The following is a 21,460-nucleotide window of genomic DNA, read 5'->3' on the forward strand; positions in this document are numbered from 1 at the left end:
AATGAGCTTCACAGGTGCTGATGGGCCGATTTTGTTACCTTTGGACAGGCTAGCTGTTTCCCACTGTTTCCAGTCTTTATGCTAAGCTAACCTAACGGCCTGCTGGCTCCAACAAACATGAAAGTGATAATTATGTTTCTAATCTAACTTTTGACAAGAAAGAGTATTAACATATTTCCCAAAAGGTCAAACTTTTCCTGTTAAAAAAAAAAAAAAAAAAAGCTGAATCACCCATCTTGACCTCTTTTCCAGGCTTTTGAGACAAAAAGTTGCTTATACACATCAAAATGGAAGAAAACCAAGCTAATCTGTAGGTGAGAATGCTTCAGGGTTTTGTCGAGCCACTTTATGGAAAACACTCTTAAATAATCAAAATATGTACAATACAAGAGAAAATGAGCCTCACTTTCAATTTCTCCCAAATCACACAGCTCTCACAAAAGCTGTTTTCTCTTTGAATATTTTTCAGTCTGCCAACATCAATAGCCAGAGGATGAAAACCAACTCTCAGCTGTGTAGCTAAAGCTTTGTGGCTTCCAGACAAACAAGATTGATATATAATTCAGGACTCCTGTTTGTTTGATATGCCTATATGTCCTTAATTTAGGGTTTTATATGATATTTTCAAGCCATTTTTCTTTTAATATGAACAAAAGCCTACTTTTATGGCATAAACATTACAGCACAAATTAGACATGAAGCTTTCAACCTCCTCAAAGTTCCAGTAAATCTCTTTAGTCCACTGAGAACTCTTCGTTTCAGAGGTTTTGATATCCTATTTAAAATTCTGTGCAAGACATTAATCTTATAATAGAAAAACATTTGTGGAGAAGTTCCACATACTAACACAGTTAAGCCAGATATTTTTGTTTCCCAGCAGACCCCCTCACACACACCTGTGCCAGCCCCCAGCCTGACTCCTCCCAGGAAGACGTTGCTGGCCAGAGCCTCTTTGTCCCACACGGTGAGCTCCAGACAGACGTTGTTGAGGTCTCCTGGCTGCAGGCCGCAGTAGGTGAAGGTGTGGTTCCACTGTGGGTTCACTGTGCGTCGCTCCACCGCCGTCTTGTGCTTGGTTGATTTGTTGCTGTCAGGGAGTAGGTACCTGGGGGAGAGAAGAACAGCTTTTAAACTTTACTGCACAATTTTCACGCTGTGTTTGTGTAAATCACGTGTTCTGCAACGGTCAGGCAGCATCTCACCCTTTTACAAAAGGATCAGAGGTGCCTCCAGACTTTACAGCCGTTAGATTTTTGGCTCCTTTGACCAGCAGCTCAACCATGCCCCCTTTAGGCAGAGTGAAGCTGCTCGTCTTCTTGCCTTTCAGGAACCCTTTCTTCACTGAAGGGGGGGAGGGAAGCAGACAGAGAGGAAGAACAAACAACTGTCAGTTCACAGGTTCAGGTTTATTTGTGTAACACTAGAGAAACAAAACACATTTGTAGTAAAGTTCTTTGGATATTATATGCACAGACATACACATGCACCTAGAATTTGCATAAACAAGCACATGCACTCAAGACTTGTATTTAAAATAATGAGCAGGTATTTTTTTTTACCAGTGAAAAAGTGAGCTACATTCAGGTGTAAACCAGGTAAATCCCACTGAGAGTGGGAAAACCTCTTGTAAGGGGAAGCCGGCTGAGATGGCAGCATAAAAAGACTAAACTGTTGAAAATTATTAAAGTACACAACACTTCTAAAACAGATAATATTACTAAATGTAAAATGTACGTTAAGAATGTAGACAGTTAACAATGGGCTAATTTACCATAGAATTTACAGTTGTCTTGAATATGCCAGAGATATCAGATTCATCAGATGCAAGTTTTTGTTTTAGTTTTTAGAGACCTGATGTAGTAAAATGTACCATTATTGGTTCTGACCCCCAGGTCAGGCTCCACTGCTAAAGAGAATAAATTGATCTGCATGACCCAGAGGTCAGGATTGGGACAATATGGTCCACTCTATTATATCTGGATAGCAGTCTAACAGCAGCACAATAACTGGAAATAAAATTCAGGGAAAGTGAAAGTTATTAGCACAAAAACAACTGCGCAGGTCAGACGGGGGCAGGAAGAGCTGATTTTTAGATGTAACTCTGAGTTTGGAAAAAAATAACCCTATTTACAAAAAGCTACTCACCGGTGGGTCAGTCATTATTCCAAATGCATGCTGTGTAGCCAAACATTGTTCAGACCCACAAATTTTTAATTAAAATTCTAGCAGAGATCTGAAAGTTTACAAATATACCAATGTGCCACTTTTTGGGGAAATAAATATAAAATGATCCGCAAGACATCTAGAACATTTCCATTTGGTGGTGTAGAGCACTGACAGTCTTTGGTTTGAGTATTTCACTCAGTGCAAAAATCATACAGTAACTTCTGACAGTATTCAGACCCCTTAATTTTTTGCCCACTTCATTTCGTGGTGGGTTTAATTGTAAATGAATGAACTCGCCATTTTTGCTGATTAATCTACGCTCAATAACCCATGATGACATAGTGAAAACATGTTTTTAGAAATTTTTGCAAATTCATTAAAAACCAAAAACTGAAATATCTAACTTACAAAGGTATTTACATAAAGCATTATTTAATATAACATATAATGGTAATTGCAGTTATGGATGTACCTTGCACTTGGTCCAGAGGCAGCATGAGGTTCTTCTCTGCAGGTATATATTTCAACACGACGGTCAGTTCTCCTTTATAGTGCATTGTGGAGTCGATACTGTTCTCCACCTACACAAACACCATTCACAAACCTCTCAAACACTCGATATGCGTTTGCATAACACAGAAGAAGAAGACAACATGTTTACATGCTAATAATGGTTCTGACCTTTGGCTGCAGAGTGTACCACTCCTCTATCTGGGAGTCAAACTCCCAGGTGTCAAAGGTCAGCTCCACTTCTCCAAGGAAGCTGTTGTGTCCGAACCGGTCGTGGTGCCACACAGAGACCTGCAGGGTTCGTGTCTCCAGTTGTGAGTGGCTGATCACATACTACACAACAGGAGGAAAAAAATTAGATGATAAACGATGAAAGTTTTGAATTCTACGTGCAGAGTTTATAGAACAAACAATGAAAGTTGGTGCTTGTTGAGTTTTTTTCAGTCACTGACCCTCAGATTCTCATTGAAAACAGGGTTAATGGTGTTGGCCTTGATGCTCGTCTTCCTCTTGCTCTGTCGTGACGTATCTGGCAGCAGGTAAGTCTTCACATAGCTGCAATGAAAATGACACAGTGACTCAGTTGTGCTCTGTAAATGTCTCTTTTTTTTTTTACACAAAGAGAAATGTTTGGCAAGGATCCGCCAAATCTGATCAATAAAGCACTGATATATTTAACTGAAAATTTAAATGAAAAAAGAGGAACAACTTCTGTTGCATCAGGATGTGAAAAATCCCAGTGTTATAATCCAGCACGACGCCCTCTTTTTCTTTGTATGCTGCTCTTTAGTTAATCAGGAACTTCATTATTTTAAATATATTTATTATTTACACAGTGGAAAGGAGTTTAAATCTTCTGGACCAATGTCAAATACATCTATGATATCTTTTAGTGCCTTTTAGTGCTTTATTAGACAGTGGTACTGTCTCAACCTTATTATGAAATTACTGGTTTTGAGAAATAAGGTGTAAATAAGGTAATTTTCTAGCTGCTGGAATGTGTATTTTCCATTTTTCCAGTGGCTGTTTCTTCCTTTCTGTGCTCAGAACGCACAAAGAAATTAACATGTCAGTTTTTTTCTTCTAACTTCTGGTAAGAACAAGAATATTTCCCAGAATGTTTACCTTTAAGAAAAATGATGGTGAAATACACATAAAAATTGAGCTTATGAAATGATACCAAAATTAATGCGTAGTATTTTGATATATCTCCTATACTGCAAAGTATCTGCAGTGAGCACATATCTCTGTTTTGTGTGCTTGTTTGTGTTTGTGCGTGCACTCTTACGCATCTGTGCGTTGCCTCCTCTCATCTCCCGTTGCCAGGTTGTGACACTCTTTGACCAGGACGTTGAGAGCACCAGTTTTATAGCTGTAGCTGACGTTGAGCAGGATCTCGCCGCTCACCCTGGCGTTGCCATAGTCACCAGTCTCACTGTACATACTCATCATGCTGTTTATGCTGCTCTGTTAGACACACAGAGGCAGATATAAGAGGGGGAGGAGGTCAAAGGCAGAAAAGAGAGTCAAAGACGTATGACCAAAATGGGGAGGAGGGGAGAGAAAGACAACAACACAATCTAAAGTGCTGATGAAATATGGGAGAAATAAAACATTTGCAGCCCTTTCTGAAAATGAACACTGCTCTCAGTAAAGCTTCACTGGAAAAATAAAGGCAAAACAAAATGTAACATATGGTCTGTGGACCAAAATCTAACAATTCTGTTAGAAGGGTCACTGTTATATTGTTCATGTCACAGATTTGCAGTTTGTATTATTTCCAGACATTAAGGTATCATCTGTGTTTCTGGGCTCAAAAAGCAGTGGTGCTTTATTATCAATCGTGACTAATGTAAATTATTTAGAGTGAGTGTGTGGAAAAGTAACTGCATTTGAATTGATGTGATATAGGATGTGCAATAGAAAGTTACTTTAAGTGATGCATGCAAATCATATTTATTTTATAAATGCATTAGTGAAAGGATGAAATTAAAGTACACAGCACCGATTTTTTAAATTCATCCTTTTGTTGATCGATGTCAAAATAGTGAAAAATGCCCCTAAAATTTTTCTAAAGCCTGAGGCAAAGTATTCAAATTGCTTTTTCGTGTCTGACCAACGGTCAAAACTTAAAAGATTTTCAATTTACTATCACATAAGACACAGAAAAGCAGCAAATCCTCACAACTGGTAATCTGGAACTATGTATTTTTTTCTCATTTTTGTTTTGAAAAATAGCTTGCTGTTGCTGATTAATTTTCTGATCGACTGCTCAATTAACTGCAGACTCATCTCGGCTCTAATTGCAAGCCATGAAAAAATAATGGGCAGATAAGATAAAAGGAATGTGAAACAGAAGCGTATAATCAGAAATAGGAAAATTAACAAAAACCCAAAAAGAAAACAAGTGACATAGTAAAAACTCCAGCCGTCTTATTGTTACCAGTGACATCCAGTAAAACTGTAAAACACAGAGTACTAACCTGTGTGACTGCACCTCCTGAGTTTCACAGATTGCCAAATTAAAAAGAAAAAAATCTTCCACAAACTAAAGAGCTTGGGGACCACATTTTACAAACTCATATTGTGTACCTGCCAAAGCCATTTCTTGATCTAAAGACCCAAACTATTACAACCACAGCAGGTAATTATGTCTGCACCATTTCTTGGAAAGCAGACAAACATGACTGTCGTAGCACTGGGCAGGATATAACTGGGATAATCACTGATAATAATATTCCTATCCAGGAAGTACAGAAGTCAAGAAGGCAGAACTGAGGCACACTGTGCTTCTTCTACTGTAAGTCTACCTCATTTACTTCCTGCAGGGAGCCAGTGTGATAAATTACAACTTTAATGTGAAGGGCTTAGACTTAATGGAAATAGGTGTGGCTAAAATCACAGTAAAAAAGGCGAAGATGAGCACAAAGATACACCAAACATGCAGGTTCATTCAGAACATGCTGGTATATTCAGGAAAAATCAGCATATATTATTGAATGTCATATCTGTGCTCTGCTGCTGCACCTGCACTGTTCTATAATGCAGTGGTGAATATGAATACATGCACAAACGCGGCAGAGGAGACTTACAGTCTCAGCATCCGAGTCGGGGACATTGAGGTACCCCCACCTTCTCTCTGAGCCAGGGGTGGAAGACTAGAGGCCGATTCATTTAAGAAACAGAGAGAGAGAGAGAGAGAGAGAGAGAGAGAAAAGAAACAGGGGAAGGAAGGCGGGAAAAGAAGAGAAGGAGAAAGAGATCTGAGCTGTTTGATGTGCTAGTGATAGAGGCAGACCCCGAGCACAGACCCCCGGCCCCCGAGGAAGAGCTGCAGAAACCCCATCTCCATCAGCACAGCCAGAAACCACATTACACACGGTTACCATGGAGATTATCAGATGAAACCACAGAGATTACAACTCATCTGGAATCGGCTGTGAGGTCAACACGCAATGAACACACACACACACACACAGAGGGCAACAGTCAGAATGACAGAGACGTGTAGTTCCTAAATGATGTTTTCTGTTTCTGTTTTCATTCTTTTAAGAAATAAATATTTTTAGCTGGGCTAGCTCTAGGAATGGCAGTGTTTGATATTTGTGGTTTTGAATGAAACATAAATGACTATTGGACAGTTTACCATGAGAGACATTCACCACAATTACAATTTGTCCAATACTTTGACCAGGGGTGCTCCTCATTTGTCTTCTTTCACTTGTGTCTTAATCCCTCACACATCACACATGAGGGCGAGATGTGAGTAAAGTATCACCTGAGGAAATGCTCCTCTGAGCAGTAATAATGGAACTGAGACATCTGAAATGTATTTGCTGCTTACTTTGATTCAGGGGTAAATCTGAATCAACAGAAGAAAAATAAAGGCATCTCTAAAGTGTGAAGAAACAATATCTAACAGATAATGGAAACTGCACTATGAAACACTGACACCACTTCACTTGTGCTTTCACTACCCACCCAAAGCCCTGCATGAAGTGAATCATGTAACAGTGGGTTGAGTATGTTAAAGCCTAATTCAATGACGGACACATCTATCTGCACAATGTCCCTCATCACCTCCTTCCACTTCCATTCATCTCACCAACAGCAGCTCAGTGACGGCTGTTATGAGATGACAATAAATGTGACGGGCAGGACGTCTGTCATGTCTGTTTACCTATGCACTTCTCAAATTACACACTCACACTCTCACAGACACAAAGACTGATGAAGACCACTGAAGGTGGTATGAGTCATGAAGCAGGACAGTTATTATTTAGGCCATTTGAATAACTGGATGCTCTGTCAGACTAAGTCTTTCGTGGTTTGTTGTGGGGGTGTATTTACATGTGTCAACATTGTTTAAGGCCCAAGTGTGAACATGGGAGAAGTCAAGTAAAGAGGATGCATGTTTATGTACGATTATACTAAATTTAACCATGAAGATAGCTTTAGTGCCCATGCACTGCAAAGGGGAAAGTAGTTACAATAACGACTGTCACTGTCACTGTTGTGGCGTCTGTGAATTATCCAACAGGGGTCATTCTTTCTGGTATGAAATGTTGCATGAGGTTTTGCTGTTGTTAGTGTTGTTGAGATGTTTACAGTTGTATCTTTATTTTTACTGGGCTGATAACTGACATCCTTTGTGTCTGATTTAAGATATTTAAAGTATTTATACATATATATTTTTTTGGCTGCTGAAAGAAACTGTAAACACAACACTGACAAATTATCACCCTGTAAAGTTAATTTGGTGAACACCAGATGTGGAGCACTATAAGCATTTATTTGGAGTCACGTTGTCGCCCAATCAACACATCCAAGTCTGATATCCACTAATCTCCAGCTTTGGTCTCCACCATCTGGCTCTTTAGCTACTAAATTTTCCATTATATTCACCAGTTAATCACTAACTGTGTGTTTGCTGTGGAAATCCAAAACAATGAGCTTACAGGTGCTAAAATGCTCTGTAGATCTGATAGGAATTTCAAAGTTAATGATAATTCTCTGAGGAGTCGTTGCTATGAGAGACCCCTTTCACTTTATCCATTGTTGATGAAAAATTGATAAAAAATGACAATGAAATTAAAAGTTCCCACTTTAAATATATTTTTTCTTCTGTGTATCGCAAAAAAAAACCCTTACATCCATCATTTTAAGGTTTGGAAATAAGTGTAGACAAATATTTCCAAACAAATAAAACTAAAACTTCCTGCATAGCTTCTGATACAGACCCTATAGTATGATTTGAAAAAAAAAATACTACATTGAAACACATCATTCTAATACGCAAAGGAGTATTCTTTCACATTATCATACTACAAGCCAAGTTAGTTTATGTAAATGCAGCAGGCTTCCTAAGCGTGCTGCATTTACTGTGCTGCAGGTGTTCGTGACACAAGCTGTCTCCTGGCCCCACACCTCACACTGTGTTTACATAGTCAACACTGGAGCATCCAGTCCTGACTCACGTATCAGGTGATGGTGAGCGTATGTGTGTATACAGCGTGTGCACGTACATGTTTGTACTGTATATGAGCATACAGGACTTCCCAGAATCTGTTTTTGATATTTTTGTGTTTGTACTAGCTTTAACACGGGTGTTACCGTTGACACTGCGTTGCTGAGGCGTCGGCTGGCAGTCTTGCTGTGGACTGACATCAGGGCATCGATGTCTTCCTCCGCATCCTCATCAGAAAACTCCTGCGGATGACAGCATTCAGATTTAATCAAAAGGGACATGGCATCTGGGAAGCTGGCCACAGCGTCTTTGTACTTTGCACAGTTTTCCCACACAGCAGCTCTGTGTGGGCGAATGCAGCCAGCTTCCAGTAATCCAATCAGACAAGTCAGGACAGTGTGTTGTAATCTGTTTACTCTTTTGTCACACGCAAAATCACAATGTCACTTGGTTTACAGTAAACTTGTGAGCGTGAATGAATGAGTAATTTTATGTTTAAATTGTGTGTCTGTCTGAGTTTGACTACGTGCTCGTGTTTCTGCAAAGCCCTTTGAATGCAGATGAACACTCAGTAAACACAGAGACAAAGCAGCCCTATACTGACCGCCACCATCCTCCACCTGTGTTCAGCCTACAGCCGTTTAGATGCTTATCATGCACTTTGAAGTGAGCGCTGAGGTGAAATTAACATTCAGCTGCTTACTGTTTCGTTGAGCCCGGGGACCGAGCAGCTTCTGAGACTGAAGGTGTCGTCGCTGGGCTCAGAACCCGGAGCTGATAGGTCCATCTCTGAGCGACTGTGATCTGGTGCAGGGAGAGAGGAGAGGGAAAGAGGGGATGCAGAGGAGGAGCAGTGAGTTTGAAAGATGCCGTTTGAAGAAAACGAGGGACTGGAAGGCAAACACTGAAAAATACAGACAGTGCAAGAAAGGGTAGAAACTAACTCATTGATCATCACAGTGTTATCTGCTTGGACAATGCAATTATGAATGTGGGCAGTTTAATCCATTCCTTACATCTCTGCTCTTGTGTTTTTGATTTGAAAAAGGCTTAAAAAAAGACTGTGTATGAACAAATGACATGTTAATTATTAAGCTTCAGACCCTGAAGACATTCTTTTTTAACTGTAACTGATCTCCCACTTCCAGTCTTTATGCTAAACAAATAATCGCCTTTGGCACCAGCTCCGTAGTTAATACAGACATGAGCTTTTTCTTACCTAACTCTCCAAAAATAAAATTCAAACTAGTAAAAATCAAACGAGGATTTTAAAATCTATCCAAAAAACTGTAAATACAATGCTACAAGACAACACGGTTATATCTTCAGTATCAATACATTACTGAACATACAGTCAGGCAGATCTGTGAGCATGAGTGGAGATCCTCTCTCGGCAGCTCGTTTCCAGCTGACAACACTGATTAGAGCCACTTTAAAATCTTGACACACTTCTTAGCAGCTGTTGCTGGCTGAGATAAAGGGTCTGACACTGACAGAGACAAAGTGGAGATTATACTCAGAAAAGGGGAGAGATCCACACTTAAAGAAGAGCTGCAGAAAGGGACGTGGAGCGTAAGTTAATCGTGTAATTTGCGCAGACGTGACATCTGGAGTACAGAATAATTTCTTCCTTTACAAGATAACAGTCTGAGTTGGACCTGAGTGTTTTTGCACAGCCCTGATTAGACTGTCTAACACACCTCTGATACCGCTGCCTCTAACACATCTTCAAACTGTGAAGCTGGATATCGAAATGTTTGTGTGTGAGCTGCGAAGCTGTGAGACAACAGTAGGAAGTCAACTCGCTTTAATGTGGAGAAAAAAAAAACAACAAGAGGAAATCAGGAGGGGTGGGTTATAATGGAGATACCTGATGAGACCGAGGCCCTTGACACAGAAATGGTTGGAGCGCCAGAGTTCGTCCTTTGATGGCTGGCAGCTTTCTTTTCAGGCACGCTGTCGCTGGAGTGCAAACTGGCAACGCTCTCAGCCCCGTCAGGCTGTTTGCAAACACAGTTAAACACCAAAACTGTTAGAAGAACATTTTAATCTCAACAGTTTCCATAAGTGTGTGAGCGCTGTGTGTGTCTATCGGTTGCTGACCCTGACCCTCCGGTTGTCGTTGGGAGTGGACGACCTGTCCAAAGTTTGGGGTCTCAGGTTGTTGGGTACTGTGGGCATCCCTGAGGACTCCAAGGCCATCGCACCACCCCTGAAAACCAGACAGTTCAAATATCAAATACTTTAAAAGACGCTTTAATGTGACTGAACTTTTAATAACTGTCATCTTCACTTGATTTCAGTAGCATGTATGTTTCTTTTCACCTCCACCAAGGAGGTTATGTTTTCACTCATGTCTGTTTGTTGGTTTGTTTGTCAGCAGGGTTACACAAAAGTACTGAACTGATTTGCACCAAACCTGCTGGAGGGATGGGGCACAGAGAATCAAAGAACCCAATAAATTTTGGTGTGGATCCGGTTAAAGGAACAAATCCAAGATCCATTTATGGTGTGGAGAGCTATGAGTTTGTTCAAAGTAGTACAGATCCTGATGATGATCTAGATCTGGTGGAAGGAAATGCTGCAATACACACGGTTCACTATGTTTTATGACAAATAAATCACTTTATCAGACTGCTTCCTTTTTCTAGCTAGAAAGACATGCAGGACTGTTTGGCCTTGGCAGAGGTACGCACTCTACTGAGTGCCATTCTAGTTTAGTCATCGAAACAAGTGTTACGAAACCTTGATGCCAGAATGTGCTCACTTTTCAGAAAGATGTAAAATGGCTGACACTTCACAGTTACCTGTTTGAACGTGGACTCGGAGCAGAGCGAACGCTTCGTACGCTTTGAGCATCCCCGTCTGAGACAGATTTGACACTGACGCTGTCGAGTCCGTTCTCTGGCTTCAAGGTCGGTCGGCTGCCTTTTTTATCCATCTTCATCCTTCTACACACACACATACACACACACAGATTTTTAAATTGAAGCACCTGAGAGTGATTTTTTTTTTAACAGAGTAGCACTCACACCTATTGTTTATCAGAGCTGCTCTGCTTTTTGTCTTTATGGCTTCTTTGTCTGAAACACTGTGAAACCTTCAGGAACCATTAGAGTGGAGCTAAGATGTAGAGTGATGTTAGCCAGCACAATCCAATTACTGTCGTGTTGCTTTGCCAAATGTATTTTAAAATGCATTCAGGGTCTCAAAAATCAAATGAGCATCCACTTGATCTTTTCTAATGCCTTTGTGCTGAAGCGAGCCCTCAACACACTGCAGATTTCTTTTAAATTCGGTTTGAGACAACTTTATCCTCAGCGCTCTCTGCTATCATGCATATTTCATGTTTTCATGTTGTGTAATAATTCACTGAGGAAACTCTATTAAATTCAGAATAAGTATGCATTTGCATGAACATAAACTGAGCTGTTGCTCTGTGTTCACGACTTACCCTTTCCTCCTGGCACCGTCACCAGAATTGATGATTGCGCTTCTGTTGGATCTTGGGGTGTCGGGTCTCTCTGACTCAGAAGGGGTCGACAGGTTCTCTGTAGACTTTTTGTCTGTGGCTTGTGATCAAAAACATCAATAAGCCATTCATACAATCAGCAAATATCCACTACGTCACCACCTTAGGTACTGCACTCGCCAAGCACTTTATTAGGAACACCTGTACACCAGCTTATTCATACAATTATCCAATCAGCCAAGCATGTGGAAGCAGTGAAATGTATAAAATCATGCAGATACAGGTCTGGAGAAGCAGATATTGTTCACATCAAACATCAGAAAGGGGAAAAAAAGTGGCTCAGTGACTCTGACTGTGGTATTATTGTTGGTGACAGATGGGCTGATTTGACTGATTTTCTGAAACTGCTGATGTTCTGGGATTTTCAGACACAACAGTCTCTAGAGTTTCACTCAGAACGGTATGAAAAACATAAAAAAGGCAGTTCTGCAGATGGAAACACCTTGTTGATGAGAGAGCTCGGAGGAGAATGGCCAGACTGGTTGGAGCTGACAGAAAGTCTACGGCAGCTCAGATAATCACTCCTTATATCTGTGGTGAGCAGAAAAGTATCTCAGAAAGCACAACAGGTAGCACCTTAGGGTGGATGGACCAGAATCTGGAAGGAAGGTTTCTGACATCTTGTGGAATCAATACCACAAAGAACTGAGGCAGTTTTGAGAGAAAAGAGAGGAACTACACAGTATTAGTGTGGTGCTCCTAATAAAGTGCTTGGCATTTATTATTTTTTGGCTTAGAGTCTTATAATTTTGAGTACACTTGTGGACACACTCACTGGTCGGGCTGCTCAGGATTGTCTCTTTGATCACTTCACTGCTGAGCACTCCCTGCTCAAAGCGTTTGGACCGTTCCTCCAGGAACCATTCCCCTGTCACCACCTTCAGCTCCCTGCAAACACACAGTCCACAGCTCACTGGAAATTCAGCTCCTCAAAATATCAGGTAAACTCACACTATTCGATATTATTAATAGTGATATGAGACTAGATAAAAACACACTGCTAACTGATTCTGAAGAACAGACTTCAAACCCAGAAATCAAAATGTTTCCCAGTAATGTTTTGGTTAGTTCTTAATAGTATTGTAGCAGAGATGGAAATATCTCAGATTATATACTTCAAAATACACTGCCTTCATTGAGGTTATGAAGTTCAGTTTTTATTGACTGTTGTTTTAGAGACGACTTCTTTAGAGATTTTGGAGGCACTATGTTATACAGAGAGGTGTTTCTGCTTATTAGCTTGCCCTCAGTGATATAAGTGGTGTGGATTTATTGCAGGCCTGTTGGATTGGACTGCAGTGGTTTTAGCTAGTGTTCCTAAGAAACTGACAGCTGACTGTATAAACCACAGTGGGTGCTTTGAGAACAAGAGTGCTGCAAAATTAATTTCAATTATATTTTTTACATTTTTAATGATGTTTGTATGTATGAATCATACAAAAACAAGGTGATCTTTACACGAATTACAATTTTACAGTTTCTTTAAAAAATTTAGACATTGAGCCTAACGAATTAAAATTCTTATTCATGGAGTGCATAAATTTAAAAAATCATATTTATAAAAGGGTGCTATAAAACCACTGGTATAAACAATAGGGTTTTTTTGAGTTGAATTTTTCCTTCAAGTCTTGGAGAAGATCCCAGCACTGAAACACCTCAGGGCCTCACAGACGAATGGAGACAGATGTGGTGTCATTAACCACCTAATACAAACCATCTGGAGTCCATTGCTCTTCCAAACACTAAACACCGTTCTGGTCCCTGCAGACATCACACTTACGAGATCTTGGCACAAACGTTACACTTCCACTGGCGTCCGTTGGGAGCTGTAATGCGACAGTCGTTGCAGACACGCAACTGACACTCCTCGCAGAGATCTCCACGATCGAAAATCAGACCCAAAGTTTTCTGGCAGCGAGCACACTGTCGCTCCCCCAACTCCTGGGGCCGACGGGAACTCTTTTGTTTGATCTCCAGCAGCTCATTCTTCAGCTTTCTGAAAAAGGAAAGAGGCAAACATAAAGAGATAATGAGAAAAGTGAGCGTGAGATGAAAATTTGTTGAAACAGTGATCCCGAAGTCCTCACCTTATCCTCTTCTCCTCTCGTTTCCTCAGTTTCTCATCTTTCTGCAACACCTTCAGGATCATTTCTCTTTCATGTTTCAACAGAAAGGACAGATTCAGATCCTCCTTGACCTTCTCCATTGATTCCTCAGTTAGACTCAGGCAGTCAAAAGATGTTGCATGAAGGGAGTCACAGAAAACTACATTATGATACAAAGTGCTCCAGTTTCTGTTCTGCTAACCATTGGGTTGTTGTTCTTTTTAGCGTTGGCATAATCTGAACGTCCCAGTGCCCCTCCAGTGTTTCCTGCTCTAATCTTCTGTTTCCTGGAGGAACGGACAAGAGCTGGCCACTTTCAGGAAGCCTAGACAAGGTCAAACAGACACACAAGGAAAAGTCAATAAAATATATGACATTAATAATTTAGTAGAAACTGTAAATGGACTGACAGTCAAAGTCCAGGTTGATGTGCTTGTCTTTTAGCTAATGTCAAAAAATAAATAAATAAATTAATTAATTAAAATAAGACAATGATTTGCAGGATTACAAGGGGAAGCATGAGTAACTGGTAGACATTTGACAGCTCCACAGCAGCTTAACAACCTCCCAATTAAGCTCCAAGGCTGACATTCAGAGCACAACACCCACATTTCTCAGCTCCCATTAGCAAAGCTGTATCTTTCCCTGAAATCCATGACAAGACTTGTACTGATTATCTGCACACCTGCATGCCAACTCATACAGCTACATTACATTCATTTGCCAGATGCTTTTGCACAAAGAGATTTAGCTTTTGTTCATGCAAGTGGCATGTCTCTATGGATTACAGTGTCCGCCTGTCAGCCCACCACTTTGGTTAAGACTGAAAAAAAATCCCATCAGCCACTGAGAACTGCCATGAAGCCTGTGGACTTTGGTGATCCCCTGAGGTCGATTTTTGTGGTTTTGAGTCAGATGTCTCAGCAACGATTGGATGGATTGTCATGAAATTTGGCACATCCACTGGTGTTACAGCCCCATCATCTCTGCTGTGCCTGAGCACAGCCTCACAGAGCCACTAGTGTGGGTGTAAACTCTTGTTTCCCCCTCTCTGTGCATACACACTCATCGTGAGCAGTCTGGAGTTTAGTATTTTGCCACACACTATGACATATGGACAGAAGGAGCCAGACATCGAACTGCCAACCCTACAATTCATGGCTCTACCACCTGATTATGATAAATGTTCCACAGGGAGCCATGTAAAGCAATGGAAATGTCACTCCTCACTGTGCTCTGGAAGTGCTAAGTGGCCCTGATTTCTTGTGATGCCCCTGCAAGTTATTGAGAGAAATGATGTGCTTTGAACGCTTTAAATGAACACACACACACACACACACACAGACGAGATTCTCCATCTCGCTGCAGTGTCTGAACAAGTAAACTGCCGTGAATAACCTGATTTGCACAAAAATAAGCTTTCCACGCTATCAATAAAATCAACCACGAAGATCAGAAACGAATATATACAGAGTTATACGAAGCACAGAGGAGAGGGACAAAATTCTGCCGGTGCTTGTGTAAATGACTGGATGAAGTGGAGGGATCTGCATAAGCCCACACCAGCCTTCTTCAGTCCTTATTCATTATCGTCTCTTTCATCCTCATCCTTTTCTTCTCTCGCCTCTTCCCTTCACTTTACATGAATTAGCACTAATGAACCGGCAGACATCATCTCAGCTTCATTTGCAGCCAAAGGCACATCACGACATCAGTGATTATAGCATTTTAAACTGAACTGCAGCTGCAGTGTAGCCAATGACGAGATCTGCCTTTACCTTTAAGGGGATTTAATAGAGGAAACAATGAGCATGGACAGATACCTTTGCATTTATATGATTCAAACTGCAGAACGTAGATATGCTTTGCTCAACTATTCACTTAACATTCACACCCACCTCATGCAGTGATTGGTCAGCTGTGTGGCGGTGAGGAAGTACGATTGGTTTGAGCTTCTAATTTCAATATAGGATCTCCTCCCTTTCTCTGACGGTCAGCTTTTTACTCTGCCTTTGAAACTTTGGTTGTGACTTCTCCTGGAGCAAGTCTAAGATTCTGCTGTCAAGGATTGTTGTTGCAGGCCATAGAGCCAGTGAGGCTAAAAAACAAACACTTAGGTAGCTGTGTAATGATGCATATTTCTTACTTTCTTTCTACTATCTGAAATACACACACATGCATGGACTGTCACTCATCCACAGACAAACACTGAGGACTGAACCACTTCTGTCAACATTCAGACAACACAAACATCCTCAAACTGGGCAATGTAAGTCAGTGACCTGGGCTTCAGACATTATATGGAAGGGGATGAGGAAGGGGATTATAACTCTCGTTACATCCACGTGCAGTTCAACTCTTTGAGTGATTATGCAGACAGTTTAACGTGAATAACTTTTGTGGTATTTCTGATTCAGGTAATTAAAAATTGCAAGTCAGCACTGCCTGAGAAAAAGGACAACACTGGCCTCCGTACAGTCATCCAGTCCATCGGTCTCAAGCACTTAGCACCCAAGGAGGTCCTTGGCTTGATTTGACCTGATTTGATCCCCTCAGACTTCTACCTCTTCCCAAAGATGAAGAAGGAGATCAGCAGTCACTATTTTCACAGTGATGATGACGTCAGTGCTCAGGCCTCTGTATGTTCCATGACTGCTGGACTAAGTGCATTAATGTAAGAGGGGACTAACAGATGTGTTTCCTAAAACTGACTCCATCTACATTAAATCTTATCAAGCACCCCTTTTAAGCATATCCACCACTGCGCACACTGAAATTAGAACAAAAGAATATGCAGATTTTAATTAAAATCAAATACGTCATTGTAAAGCAGGAAGTCATTGTAAAACAGGAAGTCAAAAATAAAAAATACAGGTTATGACTAATACTCGGTCAACAAACAAAGCGAAACAAATATTTATCTGAGCTTCTATAATATTGTAGTCATGCTGTGAGAGCACAACACTATCTCAGAGTTTAAACAGTGTGCTGCAGTAGGCGTGGTGTCCTGACGCAGCCCTCCCTGAGTACACACAGCACACATTCCCGCTGCCGCTCTCTCTGCCCTGAGCAAACACGAGTGAGGAGACAGTAAAACTTTGGCTTCTGAGCTGAGGAAAGGCACTCACTTCTCAGCCCTGCGCTAATAACATAGCTTCAAGGAAAGCACAGTGACTCACTGCTCTCTCAGCACAGTGTGGGGAAGGTTTTCCTTTTTTTCCACCATTCACGGTTTTGTGTTGTTCAAGCATATAACGGATCATTTGTCACTGAGTCTGTGCTCTACCTGGGACATCTGGCTACAAAGCCAAATTGTGGTCTTCTTGGTGTTTTGTGACTCAGTGGGATTTTACCACCAGTCCAGTCCAGCTTTCTGCAGGAGGCAGAGCTTACAGACGGCAGAATCAATCTACCAATTAGAGACCACAGGTGTGCTGGGAGCAGCTGGGCCACAGTTGGCAGAGAAGCGAGGTAGATGTGGATGAGAAACGAACATGGGATGAACATAAAATACAGTCATTACTGAACATTCAGCAGTTGGAAAAAGGAACAGACAAAATATGACTTTGAAGTCAGAAACCAAGGCCACATGTTGCCTCAGAACCGCTTCAGTCCTTTGGTACTTTCATCTCAGTCCTGAGCTGTATGTAGTTCAATGCTGGACTATTCTTCCAGATGGAAAAGCTTCAAATGAAAATAGTTTCAGTGAAAAAAAAACTGTGAAAGATGACTCATTTTATCTTTTGTGGCATTACAAAAGGGTTGAGGTTTGTGCTTTACACACCAGGTTATGTCTGGCCTTGGATGGAAGTAACAGCCCTGTCAGAAACAACAACTTTTTCAGGCTTTACGGGATAAGTCAGTAGGTTATTTTATATATATTTTTTATATCTTGTTGTCAACAAATTCCTTCTGAAGATCAAAATCAACAATGAATGGATTCTGCTAACAAATATTGTCTGTGTAGCCAAAGCCTGATATGACTTTTTAATCTCCAGTGTTGTCTAAAAACTATTAAAAATACAACAAAGAGCCACATCATTGCACTGGGTGACACGCTCCTTTATTGTGATGAACATGGGCACTGGAGTTTATTTCGAGTCAGTCTCACATACCCCATCCTGCTGCTGCAAATACTCAATCCTCCATCTGAAAGTGGCCCCCAACAAATGCTCTGTTTACTCCTGTTTGAGTAACTTTTGCTAAAAGCTACAGTGCCCAGCTGTTTAAAGCATTTACTTTACTTTAAACATGTTTGTTTGTATGTCCTGAGAACCACAGACACACCCTTTTCTTGGAATTAGTTTATAATAAATGTTTATAATGTTTGTTTTTCCCTCTTGTGACATTTTTTGTTTATGCTCTGGTGATTAAACCAACAAACATTTGTCATCTCCAAGTGTTTGCTTCTTTGTGGTTTCTGAAAATACAATTTTAAGAAAATAAAAGTGGTGATGATCAGACCTTAGTAAGCTGGAACATGCTGCTAACTGGAATTCAGCACTATATGACTGGTTTAACTGGACGTCTAACTGTCTGGAAGTTTAACTGGAATGTGATTTGGTTGAGCATTAAGTAGCACATAACACAATATTCGTCGGAGTATACACCCACACTCAAGCTCAGTCACAAAGTTAAGTAGCAAATGAGAGATGAATGCCCATCCCCTGTATCTCTGTATCTCGGTTTCATTCTACATTCCCCAGTGAAATCCTGGGCTTGGTAACGAAACAAGAGCAAAGTTTTCATCGACAGTGGTGGAATCCTACTTAAGTGAAAGCTCATAGTCACAGTCTTGCTAATTAATTTTGTTTTAAATTACAAAAGTGTGTGTCATGACACCTTGATAAGATTGTATCATAGCAATGTGATTTTGCTGCCATGACACTATTGGAAAATATCGCCCAGTGCTACATACACCTGCGTATTTTCCACTGATATCACGTTCTTTTTCAGCATCCTGCACTCTGCTCGGCTCATATTTCTACCTCTTGTTCACTCTTCACTCTCCTCAGCAGCAAAGCAGCGACATCCCACTGGTACAGAAGATTTGAATGCATCACGCACCTTTTCACTCTGTGTGAGTGCAGCTACAAAACCTTTCTGTGAGATAGTTAAAGTGTGACGAACGAGGTCGAGAGAACATCAATGGTGTGTGGTGTACTTTTTTTTTTTTTTTTTTGTGCCAGAAATGTGGGTCAGCTCTGTCCTCTTCAAACTGGAAATTCAACAGCTTTTGGCCTTGTTATTTCAGCGAGGAGCAGCACAAATCTTTAACTCCAGAGATCTCTTTTGCCTTAAAGATGGTAAATAAATCATAAAGCAGCTCCTCAATCTTGTATCAGCAGATTCTTCATCTCCTGGGAGGACGAGGTTTTTCCAGATAATTTCCCCTGGCGCTACACTGTCTAGCATCTACACCACCACACAATGCTCAGAGAGAGGGCCCTGAAGAGCACTGAGTCCAGATCATTAATAAATTATACAAATTGCCAGTTCCATGTAACAGACAGCGGAATGAGTCTGTTAACCATTACTCTGCCTAGAGGGTTTTCTTCAGGGTGAAAGTTGGTGGAACCTGCAGCTTTTAATGCACCGTTGCTCGGTTCCTTTTGTTTTAATGTATAACCCTTATATCCCCCCCCTGTGGTAACACAGGATGCTGGACGTTTTCTTCCTGAATCATTAATGTGACACAGATGGCCATAGACGGCGATGATGAGTGGCAGAGAGCGTCTCTGGTGACCAGCAGATTATAGCAGGTCACTTCGAGTCAGCCAGAGACCTCCTTTTGCCGGCTGCAGCCAGACTCAGGGTTTTATATGGAGCAGACACACACAAACACACAATGGCACACTCTAAGTATAGAAAGCATTAATAATTCATCAATAAAGGTCAGTAATGACACACATAACAGCTGCTTACACCAGTGTCATGGCACACAACACAGAATATGACATATACAGATATACTATATCTCTGTCTTATCTGCTTTAACAAGTGGGGGCTGTTTTCTGGACTCTAGGTATCTCCTCTTCGTCTTTAATCACCAACCCGTCATCCATGCATATGCTGCATTCTTTCTATATAGGAATTGCCATAATTTACCAGTTTCTTTCTTTGATACTGTGCATATAGCTTGCAATGTCTTATTCTCACACGCCACAGAGCTTCACAAAAATACAAAAACTATTTTTAAAAAAATGCATCTGTTCTGGGTGACATGTTCCTTCAGAACACAGGCATTGTAGTTTATTTTGCACCATCCTGCTGCATAAACACCAAATGTGTATTAATCCATAGGTAAAAATAGTCCCCCACAACATACTACACTATTTACTCATTATAGTCTTCAGTTATTTAAGTAAATGACCTAGTCCTAGTTCTGGTTTTGTCATATGAATTGCATTGTTGAAAAAAAAGAATTTTACTGCTGCTATTCTGGTTCGTAATATTTTCCTTCTCATGCAAAGAGAAAATCACTCCTTTCGAAATTAATTCCCACACAAGTATTGGACTTTTGGATACACTCTGTGAGCTAGTACCACCAGTACTGCAAATTTCTCGATACCTAAACATGAATTCTTCAGGATAAAAGCAACAGCTACTTGCTCAGTGCCTCTTGTGAAAGGAAGAATCACACAGGGCAGCAGAACAAACTGGACTTTAAAACCAGCCAGGGTGTTGAATGTGCCCGACTCATTTATTCAAGGAGTAACTCCAGGGGGAAATATCACAACGATGACAGATGCAGTTATGATCAAAGCACAGAAACACTCGGCAGACATAAAATTCAATTGCTTTTCTAAGTAAGAGGACGAGATGTAGCACAAAGCTCTTGAGAAAGCGTTTTTTAAAACCGAGAGTCGGGCCAATCAAATTTACAACAGCGTGTCTACAAACAGTGTTTCAACAGAATGAAAGTGCTCTTTATAAAGCAGAAAGCAAACACACAGTATCTTCCTTGTGATTTGTGTCTTATACATCAGAGTGCCGTACAGATTCTGACAAAGATCCACATGCATGTTGCTCTATCTCAACAGTTTCCAGCTCGCCCAGCTTATCTCGACTTAAAGGAAATGAAGCAAATAACATTTACCCAGCTATCTCAGCTGTGGATCTCCCTGCATGTAATCCACTTCCTGAGACCGGATGTGGTCCTGTGTTCACAGCGAGGTGAAATCAATAGGTAGACATCGTCTTCACAGAAAGCTCAAGATGAGATCTGGTGTGCTGGAGGAAACTGGAAAGGTTTCTGGGAAGAAACATTGGATGTTTTTGGGCTTAGAAGCAAACGAATGGCACATTCAATGATACATGACGTGTTTATCTGAGTGGAAAGTATCCCTGCCTGTGTGTATTTTACATTTAAGCGGTGACCTCTCTGTCTGTCTTTCTGTTGCTCTCTCTGTCTCTTTCTCTTGCTTACACACACACACACACACACACACACACACACACACAAACGCATTTATATACACACACGCAACACCTCGGGGCAGATAACATATCCGCACCACTGCAGTGCATTAATGACCCCCTTTCCCCTGCCTGTAGACCTGTCCATGCCAGTGCCAATCAAGCGAGGATCTGTCTGCAAACATTCACGTCACTCTTCCTCAGCCTCTGAACTCTCTGCATGTCAATGACTCCGCCGAAACGCAGCCCATCGTGGTTTGT

The 21,460-nt window shown here is 41.0% G+C and overlaps 1 protein-coding gene across 3 annotated transcripts in view; it reads right to left on the reverse strand.

Moving 5' to 3' along the window:
* Positions 1 to 21,460, reverse strand: part of sytl5 (synaptotagmin-like 5) — a 34,969-nt gene that overhangs the window by 3,021 nt on the left and 10,488 nt on the right. Inside the window, exons 2-17 of one of the 3 annotated variants that reach the window (XM_041057986.1) lie at positions 13,763 to 14,105; positions 13,456 to 13,671; positions 12,451 to 12,563; positions 11,598 to 11,715; positions 10,951 to 11,094; positions 10,253 to 10,355; positions 10,014 to 10,143; positions 8,847 to 8,947; positions 8,290 to 8,385; positions 5,769 to 5,834; positions 3,965 to 4,143; positions 3,129 to 3,231; positions 2,848 to 3,009; positions 2,639 to 2,747; positions 1,203 to 1,341; positions 897 to 1,105 (exon numbers count right to left, since the gene is read on the reverse strand). In XM_041057986.1, coding sequence (XP_040913920.1) covers positions 897 to 1,105; positions 1,203 to 1,341; positions 2,639 to 2,747; positions 2,848 to 3,009; positions 3,129 to 3,231; positions 3,965 to 4,143; positions 5,769 to 5,834; positions 8,290 to 8,385; positions 8,847 to 8,947; positions 10,014 to 10,143; positions 10,253 to 10,355; positions 10,951 to 11,094; positions 11,598 to 11,715; positions 12,451 to 12,563; positions 13,456 to 13,671; positions 13,763 to 13,881 — 2,107 coding nt within the window. In that variant the 5' untranslated portion in view covers positions 13,882 to 14,105. Of the gene's footprint in view, positions 1 to 896; positions 1,106 to 1,202; positions 1,342 to 2,638; positions 2,748 to 2,847; positions 3,010 to 3,128; positions 3,232 to 3,964; positions 4,144 to 5,768; positions 5,835 to 8,289; positions 8,386 to 8,846; positions 8,948 to 10,013; positions 10,144 to 10,246; positions 10,356 to 10,950; positions 11,095 to 11,597; positions 11,716 to 12,450; positions 12,564 to 13,455; positions 13,672 to 13,762; positions 14,106 to 21,460 lie in introns of all 3 variants that reach the window. The other 2 variants (XM_041057985.1, XM_041057988.1) reach the window with 2 other exon arrangements.

This window comes from Toxotes jaculatrix, chromosome 15 (assembly GCF_017976425.1).
Source record: "Toxotes jaculatrix isolate fToxJac2 chromosome 15, fToxJac2.pri, whole genome shotgun sequence".
Lineage (NCBI taxonomy): Eukaryota > Metazoa > Chordata > Actinopteri > Toxotidae > Toxotes > Toxotes jaculatrix.